Genomic DNA, 20,816 nt, shown 5'->3' with positions numbered 1-20,816 from the left:
AAGATGGTCCGAAACTCGCAAATTTGTCGGATTTTTACAAATTTGCATAACAGAAACAGTCGCCGAATGCGACCGAGCTGGAGCGATGATCTTCAAGTCTACAAATTCACATGCAACGAGTGGAAAGCCGAAGTGTTCAACAAGTACGGAACGCCAAAAACGTGGGACGACGACGAGTTGTGGCAAATACTCAAGTCGTGCTCGAAATGAATCGAGTTAATTACACAGAACATTGATGGTGGCTCAATGCCAAAGCGTACGAAAGCTACTTCGTCTGGTGCATATGTCTCATATAGTAGATCGGATGCTCATGTAGGGATCGACTAAACATGTCCGCGCAAAAAGATCAACCACAAGTCCTACGCCAACCACCTGGAAGGGACAGAGGAAAAAGATCAACCACAAGTACCGAGTCGATCAAGCATTTGTCCAAGATGCACATAAAATATAGTATCGAGGCGGCGGCCGGGATAAAAGTTTCAAAAGACAGATTTAGGAACTTAGATTTTCTTACCAAGGACTTTAACAACCCCAACCCCATGCGTCGAGAGATATTCTCACAAGAACAAGCGCTTGTTATTGAGGAAATCAAAGCAAATCAAGAACGAAGGTGAAGAGCTGGAGACGGCGGAGATCGAGAATAAATTTGTATTTTTATTCTTAAATTTGTATTTTTTTATATTTTTAAGATATTTATTTTTTTAATTTATTAGGGTGTTAATGTTTTTTTTATTATATAATTTTTTTTATACTTTTAAGATATTATTACGTTATATTAAAACAAATAAAAAATCAGATAATTCGTTGAAGCCACCGCTTGCCTGAACCACAACAAGTTAAGACGATTTTAGCGGTGGCTTCAGCAAGTGTCTGAACCACAATAGGATGAATTCGGAGCCCCGCATCAGCACAACGCACAGTCTAATAAGTCTGATAAGTAATACCCGAACCCAGTTACCTACCCAACTCCAACCACCAGCCATCATCTCTCTCTCTCTCTCCACCGTATTTTAAACCCTAACCACCGGCTTCAGTAGCAATGACCAACGTCGGCGACTGTAGTAAATACATAATCCACCAAACCGCTTACATCAAAGTCGTCCTCCATGCCGTAAACCACAAAACCTCCGCCGTCAACGCCGTCCTCCTCGGCCGCATATCCGGCGAAACAGTCGAAATCACCGACTCCGTACCTCTGTTCCACTCGTCTAACATTGGACTCCTTCCTCCTCTCGAGATCGCCTTAATTACGGTATTTATTTGCCCTAATTTTTGTTAATTAGTTCGCAGTTACTGATTTTAGGGTTTCTGGTTGAAGTTTTGATTAATGATTGTGTGACAGATAGAAGAGTATTATAGTGCGCAAGGACTGAGTATTGTCGGTTATTTTCACGCTAATGAGCGTTTCGATGATCTTGAGCTTGGTTCTGTTGCTAGGAATATTGCTGATCATGTTTATCGGTATTTTCCGCAGGCTGCTGTGTTGTTGGTATGTGTTTGTGATGATCAAATGTATTAATTTTAAGTTGCTCAATAATCTGTTACTGTAGAATGCGCTACATTTTCCAATTTAGGTTTCATTCTGTTAGTTTTTAAGTTTGAATCGATATAGATTTTACTGGAAATGGATATGCTAAAAGGTGTAGTTGCTCTCGTTTCCATGGAGTTATTAGCGAAAGCTTATCCTGCATTATCATTTTTTTTAAGTATGAAAAAACAGATGAGAGTATGGCACTTATATTTAGGCTTTTTTGTTGAACATGTGAAAATAGACCCAAATTATAGGTTGATGAGCGTGTTATATATAACACCCATGGTTGCAAAAGTCGTTAGGCACTCCCAGGTCGATTTGATGGGGCGTTGCGAGTACTCGGGAGAATTCGGATAGGGTAACTTATGAAGAAGTTAAGTTTCGAGAAATTATATTTATGTCAAATATCATAAGTTTACTAGTATTTCTAACAAAAATATAAATGCTTGAATATCAATATAAATAAAAATGACACATTTTTAAATGCTAAAGTATTCTAGAAATTGATAATCATTATTTAAAAAAATGATATTCATTCTTTAATACTATAGACATAGGAATTATGCTTGTCTTTTAAGTCAAATTCGGACCGAGTTGACCGACTAAATTCGATTTTGGCTGAGGTTGAAGAAAGTAGCCTCAGCACCATACCTAGTAGTGATTACTCGGGGAGTACTTGGCCTTCTAGATCTACTTTTACGACCCTAATAACACCCAACACACTTAATGGTGTAGTTCTTTTCACATTTACAATTAGCGTGCGTATTTGTGGTCGGGCGTTTCTTATGATCCTGGCATCTTTCCTGCCCACGATCAGGGCCATGTAGTTCTAGGTCATAATTAGAGTCTGTAGTAGGATGATATGTAAAAAACACTAAAGGGATGAGAAATTATGAATGGCTTACTTGATAAAAAGGTTGTATGTAAACGGGATGAGAGAGATGCAACTTCTGGTTGCACATAAAGCTTATTTGGTTGTACAAAGAGCAATGCCTTGCGTATGTGAAGCTCTTGCCTCATGCCTCACATTTCAGATTTCGGGACCTAAACGCCTTGTAGTGCCTTACACCTTTTAAAATCAAGTTGCCTAGGGTGTTACTGTTTCCTATTCAGCTGACTTTGACACAGGTAGGGCGTAAATGAGCTTCACGTTTCGAGCTTTATCTAAAGCTCAAGTTCGGTTCGTTTCGAGCTCTATATTTTTAAAGCTTGAGTTCGGCTCGTTTTGAGCTCTGGCCCTAAAGCTCGAGTTCGGCTTTTGAGCTCTATCTCTAAAGTTCGAGTTCAATTCTTTTCGAGCTTGATTTCTAAAGCTCAAGTTCAGCTCATGGGTAGTTTTAAAGCTCGGTCTTGGCTCAAGCTCGGATCGTTTATTATTTTTTAGTTGTTTTATATACATTTCTATTCATCTTTTTATGTATTTTTAATTTTTGTTTTAAATATAATATAATGTGTATTAATTCACTTATTTTTATCATAATTTCTTATATTATAAGTATTATTATGTAAATACATATATTTAATACATTAAATAAAAGTTATATCATTTTTATATTTAACATAATGTGTATTAATTCACTTATTTTTATATAATAAGTATTATTATGTAAATACATATATTTAATACATTAAATAAAAGTTATACCATTTTTATATTTAACATAATGTGTATTAATTCACTTATTTTTATCATAATGTCATATATAATAAGTATTATAATGTAAATACATATATTTTATACATTAAATAAAAGTTTTATGAGTCATGGGCTCGTTTAGTCTTGCGAGAGTAGATGAGCTCGATAAGTGAAACATTGGCGATCACGAGCTCGGTACTGTGGCTAGGAACATCGCCGATCATGTTTATCATTATTTTCCCCAGGCTGCAGTGCTTTTGGTACGTGCTCTTGATGATCAAATTTGCATTACAACTAGTTGATTTAACATAGGCATGTAAAATATATTTGAATGTTAGGGCACAAAAATGCAAATGTATTAATTTTAAATTGCTAATTCAGCTATTACTATAGCATGTGCTACATTTTCCAATTCAGATTGGAATCTGTTAATTCAAAGTTCGAAATTGATATAGATTTTACATGGGAAAAGGATATGCTACAAGGTGTAATTTAGCCATTCAGGCTCTTTATTTCGATATTAAACCATATATAGAGCTTATTTGTGTATAAGTTTTGGATAAATGATGCTAGAAACCCATGAGAAATATGTAAATAATTAATATAATAAATTGCGCCTCACGTATGAAATTTAAAAACTAAACTTATTATTATTTATATTAGTATAGGGGTCTTTATGTCATTAGTATCAAGTATGTTTAGGGTCAAACTTGTACATTGTAAATAGTCAAAGGTTGACCGTTTCAAACGTTGTGTTGTTTGGGAAGGCACCAATTTTGGTTTATATAAATAGAGTACGGTCGACCATTATAGTTGCATGTTCATAATCAGAATTCGTTTTCTTGTAATTCATGTAAGATTTGTGAATTGCTAGCTTGATTACCAATACAATAGCATACAAAAAACGGTGTGCTTTTGCACTTTGCGCCTCGGTTTAAGACCATGCCGCATAGGTGCAATTCTCGCTTTTTAAAACCAAGCTCGAAGCGCCTCACACCTTTTAAAATTGAACTGCCTAGGGTGTTGTTACTCTTCCGTTTCATCTGAATTGGACACATTGTAAGCGAGCCGAGCCCAAGCTTGTGTAAGCTCGAGTTTAGTTCGGTTTGGATCGTTCATTGTTTATTAAATAGTATATATACATTTATTTCTCTCTCTCTCTCTCTATATATATATATTTATAATTATAGTATATAACATAATGTGTATTATTTTAGTTTTTTTATTATAATTTCATATCTAATAAGCATTATTATGCCAAATAAGCTTTATTATGTAAATATATATTTAATACATTAAATAAATATTGCATTTTAATGTGCTCGTTTAGGCTTGCGGGCCTACTTGAGCCCGATAAGTGAAACTCGGGCTTGTTTATGAATCAAACAAGCTTGTTTTAGGCTCGAGTTCATTTAAGCTCCGTGTGTTTAGAGCTTTTAGGAGCCGATCTCGAGTAGCAGCCCCCAACTAGTTCCACATAAATTGTCTGTTGCCTGTTGGTAATTGCAACTTGATTTTGTCATCAATTCTTAATATTATGATTTTATCATTTAGCTCGTCATCGGTTTATTCACAAATGTTTTATTTATTTATGGTGACAGCTAGATAACAGAAAACTTGGCGCGCTACAAAACAAGAAGGATACAGGTCCTGTAATTCAGGTATGATCAATCAGAAATCTCAATTGCTATGATTGAATATCAGTTTCCTTGATGACTGTGTATATACTTATAATTTGTGATAAGAAACTGATGCTACTTATGTGTATTTTTTTTAATATCTTATTTAATAAATTTGGTACAAAACACCTTGCGCATGACGGCATGTCAGTTCAAATTTCAACAATTTTTGGTTTCTGTTTATGTCAGCTCTATACACGAGACTCTTCTAAAAGTTGGAAGCAAGTTGAGTCAAACCGCCAGTTGACCACCAAGGAGCCATCTGCCAACATTGTCTTGTTGGATTTTATTTCATCTGAAAAATGGAACGATATTGTCGACTTTGATGACCATCTTGATGACATAAGCAAGTAAGGGCCATTGGCTTTTTTCAAATAATCGTTGAGATTATAAAAATGTTAAACTGGGAAATAATTATCGGTTCTATTTTTATTTTTGTGCATGCAGGGATTGGTTGAATTCTGGGCTATTCAAGTGACGAACCGTTTTGACTGTAAGCCACTTCAATGCATCTTCTCTTTTCCATTTCTTGTAACCTGTGTGTTTTTGACTCGAATGAGGATTATTTTTTTTTCTGCTTGTAGTTGGAACAAAAACTGCTTTGTCTTTTATTTTTTTGATTTATTTTTCCATTTTATTTGTAAAAGTCATTCCAGTTAGTAAACAAGCATTGAAACTTTAAAATTTTACCAACGTTGAAGGATGTTTACCCCAATGTTTGTTGTGCAATGTTTTGATAATCAATCGGGTTAAAGCCGGATAATATCATAGTCAAATTAATAACAAGAAAAGAGATGATACAAAAATGTATGTATACTATAGTTTATAGTTAGATTGGATATAAGAGAAAAAAAGTATTTACAACAAGTATTTATATATGTTTTTATTGTTTTTTTAGTCAATTAAATGATAAAAGTCGTTTAAAATATAAATGTATGTCTACCTATTCTAATAAAGTAAAATAAATGTGGACACTTGTCATCTTTTAGTTAATTTTCATAAATTTTTCCCTTCAAAACTAATATACCCTGATATATGTAATAGATTAATAATTATTCACTTTCCTTTTATACTATTTTATATAATATCTATATATTTTTATAAATATAAATATTAACATATTATTTTACTATGTATTTCAAACTACTTGGTGAATTTCAAAAATCAACAACAAATCATGTTTCTAAAATGAAAATTGTTTCGGGTTTTTTATGGAACTTAAATTTGATTTTATGGGTTAAAAGCTAGTAACTAGATTGCTTGGTACAGTTAACTAAATTTAGGTCAAAATTTGTTACGGGTTAAAAATGAAAATTTTGAGTATTTTTAAAAGTTTGAAAATGCAAAATAGAGTTATCGTCAAATTTGTTATTGGTTCAAAGTGCTTGACTTTAAAATGTCAAAAGTATGAAAGTTAGAATTTTAAACATGATTTGGGTTTCAAATTTATTTTTAAGGGCATTTTTTGAAATAATCAAAAGGTTTGGGATTTGGCAAATTGACTATTTTTCTCACAACTATTAAAATTTAAGAAAAGATTACGAACATTTTCGACATGTCACCCCCATGCCTATCAATGCTTCTAACTTTTATCAATTTTGAAATATCTATGTCAACATTAATTTTTCTTTCAATGGTGATTAGAACGTTATATATTCTACTTTAATGTTGTACTTTCCTTTGATGGGTGTTAAATTGATAAATCTATCTATAATATATATAAACCAAAACCCTAAAATCCCTTGTGTCGCGATGTGGTCGCTCCCCCTTTTATGAAAGCCACCAGATTGCTTAATTTTTAATGAAGGTCTCTCATTGATTTAACCCAAATTCATGGGTATGGGTCTTACCAGAACTAGATAGCTCTTAAACGGGTTATAACATCTCATTAAATTAAAAATTAATCTTATTAATTATTTGATGTGAAAATCCTATAAAATAGGATGTACTAAAATTTAATATCCAATTTAAAATGAAAAAGATATTATTTATAATTAATAAACGATTTTATAGTAAAAAACATAAGCGGGTCATGGGCCACCAAATCCAGATAGCTTTTAAACGGGTTATAACATATCATTTATTTATGAAACTCTTTCATCATCAAACCCAAAGTATATTATTAACTTTCTTACAATAAAGAAAATTAAAATCCCAAAAATAAATATTAAAAAATGAAAAATGTAAAACAACCATTCTCTCAAGCCATCAGATTACTTCATTTATAAATGAAGGCTTCTCACGCATTTGACCCGAATTCACGGGTAAAGGTCTCATCAAACCCAGATAGCTCTTAAACGGGTTATAACATCTTATTATATTAAAAATTAATCTCATAAAATATTTGATATGAGAATCCTATAAAATAAGGATATACTAAAAATTAATATCTTATTTTATTAAAAAAAAAAGATATTATTTATAATTAAGAAATAATTTTTTTATAATAAAGAAAATAAACGGGTAATGAGTATCACCAAACCCAGATAGCTTTTAAACCGGATTATAACATATCATCTATTTGTGAAACCATTTTATCATCAAATCTCAAGTATATTAATTATTAACTTTCTTACAATAAATAAAATTAAAATCCAAATAAACATATAAATATTGAAAACGAAAATGTAAAACAACCCCTATAATACGAGGGATAAATATATCAATAAAGGTAACACTCCTTTTATATTTAGGCTGAGTGGTTAAAACTACTATCGTATGAGAAGTCTTATTTCCGAAATTGATTCATAACCAAAATTTTTTCAATTATATATATATATGACACCGAGAATGAAATTTTCAATAGAAAGAAGAATTCTCGGGTACGTTTTTGCACGACCATTTTTTTTATTAAGTTCATTTAAAAAAATCATTTTGTGATATAAATAAAATCAATTAATGTACACATAGTATAGATACAAGTATAGATTTAATACATTTTTTTATATACGCTATGTAATTATTTGTTTAACTTGTAATTTTATAATTTAAATTATCCCGTGTGTGACACGGGCTCTAAAACCAATGTTGTATATAGCAAGCATGAGAGTTGAGATGTTAGTGGCAATCTACAGGCGTCAGCATAAACCGGGTATGGCTCTAAGACGTGACCTAGATTAGACATGGTTATTTACATTCGGGTCGGGTCATGTCTTGCGGGCCTGGGCCTGCCCATTTTCTCTTTAAATAAGCTGGGTAAGACCCGTGAGACCAACGATACACAAAGCGATTAGACCCAGTTATTTACAATATAGTCGGGTCCCGAGTCGTAAGAATACCACTAAATGAGTCCGGGTCCAGTCTGGTCTGACCCGTTTGCACACCCCTAGCAACCAATATTTGTACCAACGTATTTTATCATACTATACCCCTGACCAGTGGCCATCTTGTATCACCATAATCAACCAAGTTTAACATTTAAAAGGTGGGGTTGACGAACTCACCTAACTAGCAAAACACGCAAGGTTCAATTTTATCTTGTTACTCCACTTGCTGCGGCTCCAAAGACCCTAATTACCATCACTAACTACGGTTGCGCACTTGAATCCCGAGACTCACATTTACAATTTTTAAGTAGGATTAAACTCAAAAGCACACACTTAAGTATTTGAGTCCATATTGCTTGCTTAAAATAAGAAGTTTCTCTCGATTTTTTCACCTTATAAAGTGAGTTCATCATATACATCATGAATCCAATTTAACTAGAAAACCATACAACCATTTGTGTGAGATGGTAAAGCTAATTGATTATTTCATTCAATAAAGGTTATAATATATGGAGAGATTAACCGAGTCCATGAGCTCGATACGCAAATTATAAACACTATATGTTCCAATAATTTAGTTTACTTAAATAATATCCTCAACCAAAATGTATTGAAATTGTGTGCGAGAGTGAAAAATAATTTAAATAGGCAATGTGTGTTTGCATAATAATAGTAATAATAGTAATATAGGGTTCAAAGCTACAATTTAGAAAACAAAAAGAAGTTAAATTATAGATAAAAAAATGTTAAATGTACATATATCAGATATAAACCTTAACCCCTCTTCTTCATCGTTGTCGTAGTATTGTATTATTCTCTTCAGTTAAGTTAGCCACCAATTCAATTCAATTCGCTTGCAACGATGCCTAAAGTTCCTTTGTGGGATCTGCCATTGCGGCCACATAATCATAATAATAACCATCTTCCGCTTCATCTATAGCTCCAGAAAACTCGTGTTTCCTGCAACAACGATGCTCCCATTTATCACTCTATTCAATATTAAGCTGGCCAACCTTGATAATGTGTGCATCTCTACTTGTCCCAACTTGTTGCACATGTTACGAATTAAATCCACTTTAAGCATCCCTACACCAATGCGTCTCTTCATATTTACTCAGACTTAGTTTCTCAATGTTTCTCAAATTTTGTCTAACCGTGACTTTCATCTCTACCTCTTAGCATGGTTCGGTTAGTTCTTACCTTTTGTTTTGGATACATAAATGTTCTTCTACTAAATCTACTATCTATATCCACAATTTTCGACTCAAGCACAATTACACCACCAATCTCAATAATAGATTGTGTGCTTAATAACGTAGGGTATACCTCGTATAAATCCTCTTATAGAATGGATACAATACCTTGTGTCTAGTAGCATACAATATTTTCTTTCAAGGTTCAATTTGTTAAACAAGCGTGTTTCTAGCTCAGCTTCTATTTCTTCAATACCAGACTATATGTCGGATGTAAGCCTTGCATATTGTTTAGGCAGCTCATCATCAAACTCTTTGTGACCATGTTATTAGATAAGACTGGAATATATTTTGTATTATCTTTAATTATGTTAAACTTATTGGTTTTAAGAGTTGATTGTCGTATCAACCGATTATATACTGCATTCTCAACCCTTAATATTTTGGTGAGGTTGATTTACCAATATTCTACATGGTATCAGTCATTTAATATTTTCCCATAACTTTCTACCGCCGTTACCTCTTTTTTTTTACCAATCGGTTTCTTCTTGGAATCTCCCAGTGGTAATCACTACATCATAAACTTTAGAAGACGAGCTTTCTATAAACATCTTCTTCACGCAATTACAATCAAGCTATTGTAAAGCCCCGACACCCGGTAGCCCTACTTTAGCGTCGGATTTACTCATAAACACAGTTCTTACGAATCAGAGTTCATTAAAACTTTTCGCGGAATATAAAACATCAATCATTTGTTACAAAACGTTAAATCTTTCCTTTGATACCATAACACAAAACCTCATTTTTAAAACATCTCTTCTTATTTCTTCAGATGCCAGCCGTTCAATCCATGCCATGTGCCATCCTTATGCTAACTCTATAATCAGCTCACCTGCGTGCATACTAAAAGTCAGCTACGCTGAGTGAGTTCTAGTTAATCGAACGCCATACAATCCATACACATACATACATATCCGAAGATACATATCCATACGTCACTAGTTACCCTTCTGTTCTACATACATACGTGCTACCATACATACATACATACATATCTACAATCACTGATCTCAGTCTACCGAAAGTACGTTCATAGTCCGCCGTCTATACCTGTACTCAAGGTCGTGAACACGTACAAGGTTCGCAGTCCTTACCTATGTTCACCATTTATGGTACGTACAAGGTCCGCGGTCCTTCCCTATACCATAGTACATCCACAACACGTACAAGGTTCACAGTCCTTCCCTATGTTGCAACCTAATTCATAGCACGTACGAGGTTCGCAGTCCTCCCCTATGCTACAAAATCAGCACGTATAAGGTTCACAGTCCTTTCCTATGCTGAAACACATCCACAACACGTACAAGGTTCGCAGTCCTTCCCCATGTTGCAACCTAATTCATAGCACGTACGAGGTTCGCAGTCCTCCCCTATGCTACAAATACAGCACGTATAAGGTTCACAGTCCTCTCCAATGCTGACGCCTATCTACATTACGTATAAGGTCCACAGTCCTTATCTATGTTTACATATATCATCTACTTCACGTATAAGGCTCGCAGTTCTTAACTACGCCATCACCAGCCGAGTCTATGTCCGACAGGAGCTAGAGGGATTTGCCATCCTAACTTACTATGTCGAACGTAGAACTCACATGCCATTCGTGTACCTATATTCACATACTTCTCATATACAATAATTACATTATAACATAAGAACACTCTAGGCGTCCTTTACATCATTCATTTAACAACCATACCCCTTATCGACACGTGCAATATCCGAAGATCGTTCACGCCCCGACAAGTATTCATTTGAAATATTCATACATCTTCGATATATAATATTCGTACCTTTGTTTTTAGCCTGACAGTACGCGCAATATCCGAAGATCGTTCGCGTACCGACAAGAGATCATTCATATCTATCACACATATCACATATGACATACACTTATCACTTAGGATAAATGTATTAACAACACATCGAGTATGCACACAGCCCCGAAAACATAACAAGGAATGGGGCTAGAAACTCACCTGAACGCGGTTACGTTCACCGTTAATCGTAATCCCTTTCTTCAGTTGTGCACGGCTGACTGTATAACAAGTATACGTATCAAACAACTATCACTACTCATATTATCTTTCTAGTCTTAACTACTACCCACAACGAACGGGGGTCCGGGGGCAGCGGGGTCTAGGGGCGGCAGCCCCTAGCAGGGTCCAAGGGGCAGAGCCCCTGGCTGGGGTCGAGCTGCCAGGTCAGCTTGGAAAAATTTTATTTTCATTAACTGTCTTAACACATTTTTCATTAGGTTTTTAATTTATTTTCCTAATCGAACTTGGCTTTAGGCGAAGTTAAACCTTAGGCGAACTTAGCTTTAGGCGAAGTTAAACCTTAGGCGAACTTAGCTTTAGGCGAAGTTAAACCTTAGGCGAACTTAGTTTTAGGCGAAGTTACCAGCTAGGCGAACTTAGCTTTACAGCGAAGTTAAACCTTAGGCGAACTTAGTTTTAGGCGAAGTTACCAGCTAGGTGAACTTAGCTTTACAGCGAAGTTGCCATCAGGCGAACTTGGCTTTAGGCAAAGTTGTCATCAGGCGAACTTAGCTTTACAGCGAAGTTGCCATCAGGCGAACTTGGCTTTAGGCGAAGTTGTCATCAGGCGAACTTAGCTTGCAGGCGAAGTTCATCAGGCGAACTTAGCTTGCAGGCGAAGTTGTCGTCTGCAGCTACTGTTCGTGCTTAAATCCCTTAATCACCTTCGTTTCTTAACCAAATAACTCGATTTAGGTACCCACGGAATCGTCTGACCAGCGCCTACAAACCCCAACCATCAAATCGACCTAACATCGATGTTTAAAGGGTGCGATTTAGACATAAAGGTACGGGTTCTTTTTTTATCAATCGATTAACCCATCAAATCATAACCATTTTTAGTAAGATTAGCTTTGTTGGATTCGTTTTTACCATAAAAACTCAGATCTGTCATTTCTCAAATCAACCCGAACCTACACGAACGATTTCTAACTATATACGTACCTTGAACGACTAGAATTACGAACACGGTTAAGCCTTGATGTTGTTTTGGTCCGTCACGACGTTCCAGCACCGACAAGCTCGGGTTTTCGCCTTCGGATCTTGGTTCGGGTCGTGTGTGTTTTGGGTGTGTGTATGGAATATGTGAGAAATGGTGGTTAAGGGTATTTATGTTAGAGATCATGGGCTTAAGCCCATGGACTCTCCTTCCTTCTTTCATAACCCAAGTCCATAACCCATATCCATTACCCAACACTAGCCCGACCTATACCCACTCCTACTCCATTTATTTATTTCCCGATAACCCGAGTAAACTTTCCCTCTATTATTAAGTAATATAATTAATATCATTTTGGAAATTTCGGGATGTTACAGCTATCATCCTCAAATTATCTTCTACGGCGTAATCAGATAATTTCTCTCTTCACCTATCAACAACTACTAAATCATATCAATGCTTCATATCTTCAGCCTTAAGCCACCCTCATCATAGATTATAAAATTGTGCCTGATCCTACTTTTATCTTCCTAGAATGACTTTGATCATAGGGCAATCATTTTACTTGAGGCGGTTGCTGAAACATTTGGCTTGCTCACCGCTTGCCAAATCTGGTAAAGAAACACATGTCTACTCCGTCTCGACTCAAATATGCAAAACATAAAACCTGTCATAAGGAGTCAGAGACCGGAAGTCAATAATCTATATAAAACTATAGACATATATGTGTTAATAATAGGAGTACGAACATGATAATATGTAGAGAGAACTTTGGGGAAGAAAACCACTTCTGCAATGTTGGAGAAAAGCAAATTATTTATAGGTGAGTAGTGAGCATAACCCTAATGGGCCTTTCTTAATATATGGGCTTGCCAAGATTAGTTTATGTGGACTTGTTTACTCCATTGGACTTGGGTCTATTTTAGAATGGTACGTCTACATCTAGGTTGCTCTTGAAACAACATATAACACTCACTTGTTGAGCGTATTCATTATTTACGCGTTATTCTCACACAGATCGCTAATGATGTGTTCCCAAGTTTCATTTAAAAGGAAAAAGGGAAGGAAAATGAGGAATGAAAAAAATATGTTGTGTTCCCAAGTTTCATTTTACGCTGTGTTCTCGAATCTTGTTAAAGAGAGGAGAAGAAAGGAATGGGAAGGAAATAAAATGGTGGTTGTGTTCCCAAGTTTTTTTAGAAAGGAAAGGAAGGGAATTGAATAAAATGTTGTGTTCCCTATAATCTAGATTCATTGCTGTGTTCCCGAGTTTCATGCTGTGTTCCTGAGACTCACTTAACAGAAGAAAGGAAAAGAAAGGAAAGAAAACAAAACATAAGTTGTGTTCCAGAGTTTTTGTTAGAAAGAAAGGAAAGGAAAATCATAAAAGTGTGTGTTCCAGAGTTTCATTTAGAAGAGGAAAGGAAAGGAAAAAATGAGAAATGAAGAAGAAAATGGAAGGAAAACTTTTCCTTCTAATTTGGAAGGAAAGTGGGAAGAAAGGAAAGGAAAGGAGAAAGGAGAAATAAAAGAAAGGAAAGGAAAGGAAAGGAAAACTTTCTTTTCTTTTCCTTTCTCTTCTCAAGTGAACTCGGGATTAAAGAAGGAAAGAGAAGGAAAATGAGGGATGGAAAAATATGTTGTGTTCCCAAGTTTTATTTAAGAAAGGAAAAGGAAGGAAAATTTAAAAGGGGTGTTCCCGAGTTTCATTAAAAGAAAGAAAATGAGGGGATGGGAGATGAGTAAAATAAGAGAATTTGTATCTTTCCAAATTGGAAAGATTTGGAAGGAAAGAAAATTGAAGGGAAAAGGAGATGCCAAAAGAAAAGATAAGAAGAGAAAACTTTCTTTTCATAAATGAAAAACAAGAACAAACACTTTCTTTCCAAATTGGAAAGAATTGAAGAGAAAGGAAAGAAATTGAAAAATAGAGAAGATGTAGAAAAGATTGGAAAGGAAAGGAAAAGTTTTCTTCCCTTTTCCTTTCTCTTCTTAGATGAACTCGGGAACACAAATAATAAAGGAAAAGGAAGGAAAAGATAAAAAGGGTGTTACCAAGTTTCATTAAAAGAAATAAAATGAGGGGAGGGGAGAGAAAATAATGAGTAAAATAAGAGAATTTGTATCTTTTCAAATTGGAAAGATTTGGAAGGAAATAAAATTGAAGAGAGAGTAGATGATAGAAGAAAATATAAGAAGAGAAAATTTTCTTTTCCTTACTTTTCTTTTCATAAATAAACTCGGGAACACAGTATAATGTACCCCAAAAACAATCTTATTTTTCTAGCGTATTTTTGTTGATGTCAATTGGAAACTCTCTAAGGGGGTGTTTGGTTCACATAATGTTTACGAATTGGAATTGGAATCTAGTGAATTCCTTTAAAATTCCATTACTTGTTTGGTTGGAAGTTTTCAAACGGAATTGGAAAAGACAAAAGTGCCTAAAAGACAAAAGTGCCAATTCCAAAATCCAAATAACCCTAATCTGGTCTCCTTCTCTCCTCTTTGAAGCCGTCCAGCCGTCACCACCAACCACCACCGTCAGCCACCACTCTCTCTCCCTTTATCTTCTCTCATTTCAGTCTATGTGTCATAAGTTACTAGGTTCTGAAAAACCTAGATCTAAAATACGTGGTTCGTCCACCATCAGAAGATGCGAGCTTCAGCCACCAATCTCCGACCACCACCGGCAATTAGAATTGATGAAGGAAAAACAGGGGTTGCGGTGCTTCAGATCTGGCCGAAAAAAAAACGTAGGTGGTGGTGGCCGGTGTTTTCAGGCACGTCTGACAAAATGAAGGGTGCGGCGGTGCTGGTCAAGCAAATTTATTGCCGAAAAACTGTGGTTCAGATGTCGCTGGAATTATGGTTACTGATTGTGGCAGGAGAAATAATGTTAGTGGTGGCAGGAGTTTATGTTGGTGAATGGTCATAGTGTAGATTAGGGAGTAGTGGGATATTTTGGTAATGTTGCAAACATTCCATTGCTTATTCAACTTTCCATCAATACATTGAAGAATTGTGAATTCCATTAGTTGGAGGATTTAGATGGATTTGATTTCAATTCCAATTTATTTTTATTAGCCAACCAAACAAACTATGGAATGGAATTTAAATTCCAATTCTATTGAAATCCCAAGGATTCTTACCAACCAAACACCCCTAGGTCCGTGCTAACACAATCATGCTCCCTAACATGCGTGGTATAAATCAAGAATCAAGATCCAACTTACTTGAATTTCTAGCATTCTAATTAGTAACAAGTAGAGGTGTACAAAAAACTCGAATCCGGACCGACCCTACCCATATGGCACGGATATGGTATGCATTTCATTACCAAAAGTCCAAAACCCGTACCCGGAACCAAACCTGATATGTACCCTAAAATCATAATAGGTTCCATACTCGAACCCAAGTTTAACCTAATCTATACCCAAAAATAACCAGAAAGTTACCCGAAAAATACTCTATTAAGTGTAGCTCCTTAAAAACTCAATCGATACCCGAAAATAGGTTGATTTTTTATGCTTGGAAATAGCCAGTACCCGAAAGTGGTTGCATACCCAATTTTCCGGGCCGGGTCGAGATATCCATGATTTCAAGTCCAACTACCAGCCGTTGGATCTGTAAGTCCCGAGGCAGGATCTTTCAATGTGATATCAAGAAACTTAATGATTAGGCGGAAACTAATCACCAAGCTGATTCAATGTAACAAACACAAACACACATAAACACGATGAACAAGCTTCAAAACACACGTATATTAATACGTCGGGTGCTTAAGCCCTTAACAACTTACACGGGTGAATAATAAACTTGAACGAACAACCCTAAACTCGTAAACATATATCCTATATATAGACTACCAACTAGGCCCTAAACAAGCTAAAGCCCACCAAGATCAAATGATCTCAGTTTACATACAAAAGCCCAACTAAGCCCACTACCACAAGCATAAACTACAAAATACGACCCAACATTCTCCCCTTGGTTTATTGCTTGATTCCAGACACCCTCAAGATATCAACCGTAAACTTTTAACATGATTCCAGACACCCTCAAGGACTGGCCCCCAAATCAAGACCAACAGTTGTCAAAGTTTTATAAAAAATAATCCCGAGTCATAAAAAAATAGATTTCTTAAAGACATCTGTTTCGACACGAGTACACATGAGGTAAAAATAAAAATTTAAAATAAAATAAAATAAAAATAAAAAACTAAATTAAAACAAAAATAATTTACATGTCTAGCAGATTTATCAAATTGTGGGATCAAATTTCAGCTATTTGAAAACAACCATCCCTTTTCAAGAAAAGATCCGAACATGAAATCATATTGATTAAGACACTTTCACAATGATCCATTTTCAGCATTATTGTGACATAGTGAAAAGGTTGATGGCAGGTAATTTATCATGATTTTCATTACGCCAGTGATACAATTAGATTTAGTTAGGCGTAAATCTTATATGGACATCACTTATGAACTTATGATACCCCTTATCTCTTCACAAAGCTTATTTGGTTTTCCCCAGATCACCCAAATTTGACTCCAACCCCTTAGTGCTTGATCAAAAGAATTTTTCTATACAAAAATTATTTTAATCTTTAAGGTTGGATGTTGGACTTACATGCCATTCGAACTTACAAGCCTTACATTCAGGTTATTTAGGACTTACTTGTATGCCCCACCCCTATAGTTCCCTGGTGCCCCTTTAAGCTTATAAAAAATTTGAACATTCACAATTTAAAAATAAAAATTATATATATATATATATATATATAAGCTTCAAATTTTGGCGATCATGACACTAACGGGCTCATGTATGACTAGATAATTACTTTTCTGCCTATCATTCGGAGAGATGTATCTAGGGATATGCAAACATCTTCAAAATGACTCTCCACAATAAGTTCAGCAAATTTAGTTTTTATCACTTCAAACCTTTACTTATCATGGGAAGCCACCATACACACCAATAACTAATCAAGAGCTTTTTTAGCCTAATCAATTCACACGTTATGCACACATAATCAATTTATCTATCATTTCTCAAAGGTTGGATCAATTTTTATTTGAAAAAATTTTAAGCTTCTAATAAGCTTTAGCTGAATAATAATATCACTTCCTATATGATAATTTCGAAGACAATTTTAAATTCAATCACCCAGTCACTTTCAGTTTTCAGGTGAATGGCTATCCCGTGTGTCTACAGGTAGATGATAGGACCAAACACATAATAATATATGTCCCTTAAACTTAGGTAGCTGACATAATTTTCAGTGAAAGAACTTAAACCGATAGTTAAAACAACTTTTTTTTATGTTCAGTCGCCCCGGTCACTTTCAGTCCTAAAATTAATGGCTATCCCGTGAGTAAGAGTTGATAACGGGACCAAACATATGAAATGTCCGTTGAACTTGAGTAACCGACGTAATTTTAAGCAACAGAACAAAACATTTTTTTTTAAATGACACACACACACACACACTCTTTTTGTATTTTTCTTTTTCTCCCCCTCAATTTGTACAGAAATTATGACTAGAAAAAATATTTTATACATAAAATTTAAACCGCAAAAAATACTCAATCTTCAAAACGTAACATTTTAAGAAGCCCTACAAGCACATTGAATCTGGTTGTTCCGACCGGTTTCGTAAATAGGTCCACCACATTATTATCAGTGTGGACCTGTTCAAGATGAATTAACTTCCGGTCATAACAGTCACGAATAAAATGAATTTTGATATCGATGTGCTCGGTTTTAGAGTGCTGAACCGGGTTTTTAACAATGGCAATTGCAGCATCATTATCACAGAAAATAGGAGTATTAAGAAATTCCAAACCGTAGTCCAACAGTTGATGTTGCATCCATATGATCTGTGATCAACAGGCAGAAGCAGCTACATATTCGGCCTCAGCAGTGCTTGTGGACATCGTTTGTTGTTTCTTGCATTGCCACGAGATGAGCTGATACCCCAAAAATTGACATCCAGCGGACGTCGATTTTCTGTCAATATCATCACCTCCATAATTGCTGTCAGCAAAAGTATACAGATCAAATTCTGAATTCTTGAGATACCAAAGACCAAGCTTCGGTTGCCCTTTCAGATATCTAAAAATACGTTTAACAGCAATTAAATAAGAGAGTTTAGAATTAGCCTGGAAATGGGCACACTGACAGATTGCGAACATGATGTCAGGGCGACTAGCGGTAAGATACATTAGGGACCCGATCATCGACCGATAGTACGTTTGATCTACGGGTTTCCCTTCAGGATCTGAAGAAAGTAGAGGTCTTTCAGTCATAGGAGTCGCCGCACTTTTGGAGTCTTGAAACTCAAATTTTGCCAACATATCTTCGTCGTATTTTCCCTGATGTAGCAGAATGCCTGTCGAGCTTTGACGAACTTGCAAACCCAGAAACATTGTCATATCCCCCTACAAGCTCATCTTAAACCTTTGCTTCATCACCTTCTCAAACTTAGAACAGAGAGCAGTGATGGTAGAACCGAAGATGATGTCATCCACTTAGATCTGAACCAGGATCAGATCCTTTTCAATAATCTTTATAAACAGTGTCCGATCAATGGTTCCACGCTTATACCCGTGCTCCAAAAGGTGAGCTGTCAGCGTCGCATACCATGCTCGAGGAGCCTGATGAAGGTCGTAGAGAGCCTTGTCCAACTTATAGACATGAGACGGATGCTTGGAATCCACAAAACCCAGTGGCTGATCCACATAAATTTCTTCCTTCACTTCACCATATAGAAACGCTGTTTTGACATCCATCTAAAAAACTGTGAAACCCATATGCGATGCATAAGCCAAAAAGATCCGAATGGCCGCAAGATGAGCCACTAGAGCGTACACCTCAGTATAGTCCAAACCCTCAACCTGACGAAACCACGAACCACAAGCCTTGCCTTGTTTCTGACAATGTCCCTAGAATCATCTTGCTTGTTGTGAAAAACCCATATTGTATCCAGTGACTTCTTCCCAGCGGGTAGCTCGACCAACCTCCAGACCTTGAGCTTTTCAAACTGATTGAGTTCCTCATGCATGGCGTCAACCCTGCTTGGTTCTTGCAGAGCCATGTCAACTGTCTTGGGCTCAATTTGTGAAATGAAGCAAGAGTACAAGTAGTTGTTGATTGTTCCAGTTTGACTTCTAGTTGAGACGTCAGCTTCAAGGGGACCAATGATACTGTCAATTGGGTGATCCCGTTGAATTCTTGATGGAATAGAGTGATCAGGAACCGAACAGTTTGTAGGTAAATTGGTTGGACCTTCGAGTGCTTCAGTGAGAGGATTCCTCCATCCCGATGCAGTTGTATTGTGTGAGTACGAGGTACTGGCAACATACTCGTTTGGAATGGCATCAGGGAATAGAGTGCTACCGAAAATCTGACGAATGACACTCTCCCCCTCAACTGGTATAGTCTCTGCTGTGAAGGGCTCTTGTGAGAATACAGTCTCGGTTGTGGTCTCTTCCAGATTCTGTGATGACGGCTGAGTGGTGTCTAAGGATTCAAACGGGTCCACACTCAGCATAGTAGACTCTTGAGTGTCAATAGAAGTATCTTCTTCATCATCAACAGCGGTAGAAATTCCTCCGCCTGAGTTATCTGAGTCGACCACAGGAAACAAATTGAATGGCTTGAACAGTTTGTTATAGCCAAATAACTAGTAATGCCCCACACGAGCATCTTTCTCATTTTCTTCCAACCAGCGCACATCATATGATTCGACGATCTGTTTCGATGTCTTGTTGTAGACTCTGTAGGCAGTTCGACCAGCATAACCAACAAAATAACAATCATTTGCCTTGGCTTCAAACTTAGGAGTCGACTCAATATTTAATAAAGTGCATGGACACCCGAAGGCTTGAAAATGTGTGACTATGGGCTTGTGACTATAAACAATTTCATAGGGAGTCTTCATCTGAGATTTGTTGATCAACACCCGATTTTGAACGTGACAGGCAGTGTTGACAGCTTCAGCCCAGAAAAATAAAGGTAACTTTGAGTCACATAACATCGTTCTTGCAACCTCGATCAAAGTAGGGTTTCGTCTTTCAGCAACACCATTTTGCTGCGGAGTACGAGCTGAGCTGTATTGATGAAGATTCCCTTTTCGGCACAAAAATGTTTCAGTGTAGAGTTTTTGAACTCCGTGCCGTTGTCACAACGAATTCCCTTGAGCTTCAAGTTCAACTATTTTCCATAAGCACCACGAACTTTTTGATTAAGTCAGCCGTCTCACCTTTATTCGACAAGAATAACACCCAAGTGAAACGAGAGTAGTCGTCGGTGATGACCAGACAATGACTACTACGAGATAGACTTAAGACATGAACTGGACCGAACAGATCTATGTGAAGCAACTGAAAGACACTGGAAATTGTATTGATCAGCTTCGGCTTGTGAGCTTTTCGATGATGCTTGCCTAACGCACAAGCCACACACTTCT

The 20,816-nt window shown here is 36.1% G+C and overlaps 1 protein-coding gene across 1 annotated transcript; it reads left to right on the top strand.

Annotated features, from left to right (window-relative positions):
* Positions 1-1,018: 1,018 nt before the first annotated feature.
* On the top strand, positions 1,019-5,335 carry LOC143550222 (ER membrane protein complex subunit 8/9 homolog). Its single transcript, XM_077040918.1, has 5 exons — positions 1,019-1,252; positions 1,343-1,489; positions 4,769-4,828; positions 5,036-5,196; positions 5,294-5,335. Exons 1-5 carry the CDS (start codon positions 1,040-1,042, stop codon positions 5,322-5,324), a joined length of 612 nt encoding a protein of 203 aa, XP_076897033.1. The 5' UTR covers positions 1,019-1,039; the 3' UTR covers positions 5,325-5,335.
* The last annotated feature ends 15,481 nt before the right edge of the window (positions 5,336-20,816 follow it).

Source organism: Bidens hawaiensis, unplaced genomic scaffold (genome assembly GCF_021521415.1).
Source record: "Bidens hawaiensis isolate Kalapana, Puna unplaced genomic scaffold, B.hawaiensis_p1.1 tig00015976_1, whole genome shotgun sequence".
NCBI classification, from domain to species: domain Eukaryota; kingdom Viridiplantae; phylum Streptophyta; class Magnoliopsida; order Asterales; family Asteraceae; genus Bidens; species Bidens hawaiensis.
This window is presented reverse-complemented; position numbering and strand designations above follow the sequence as displayed.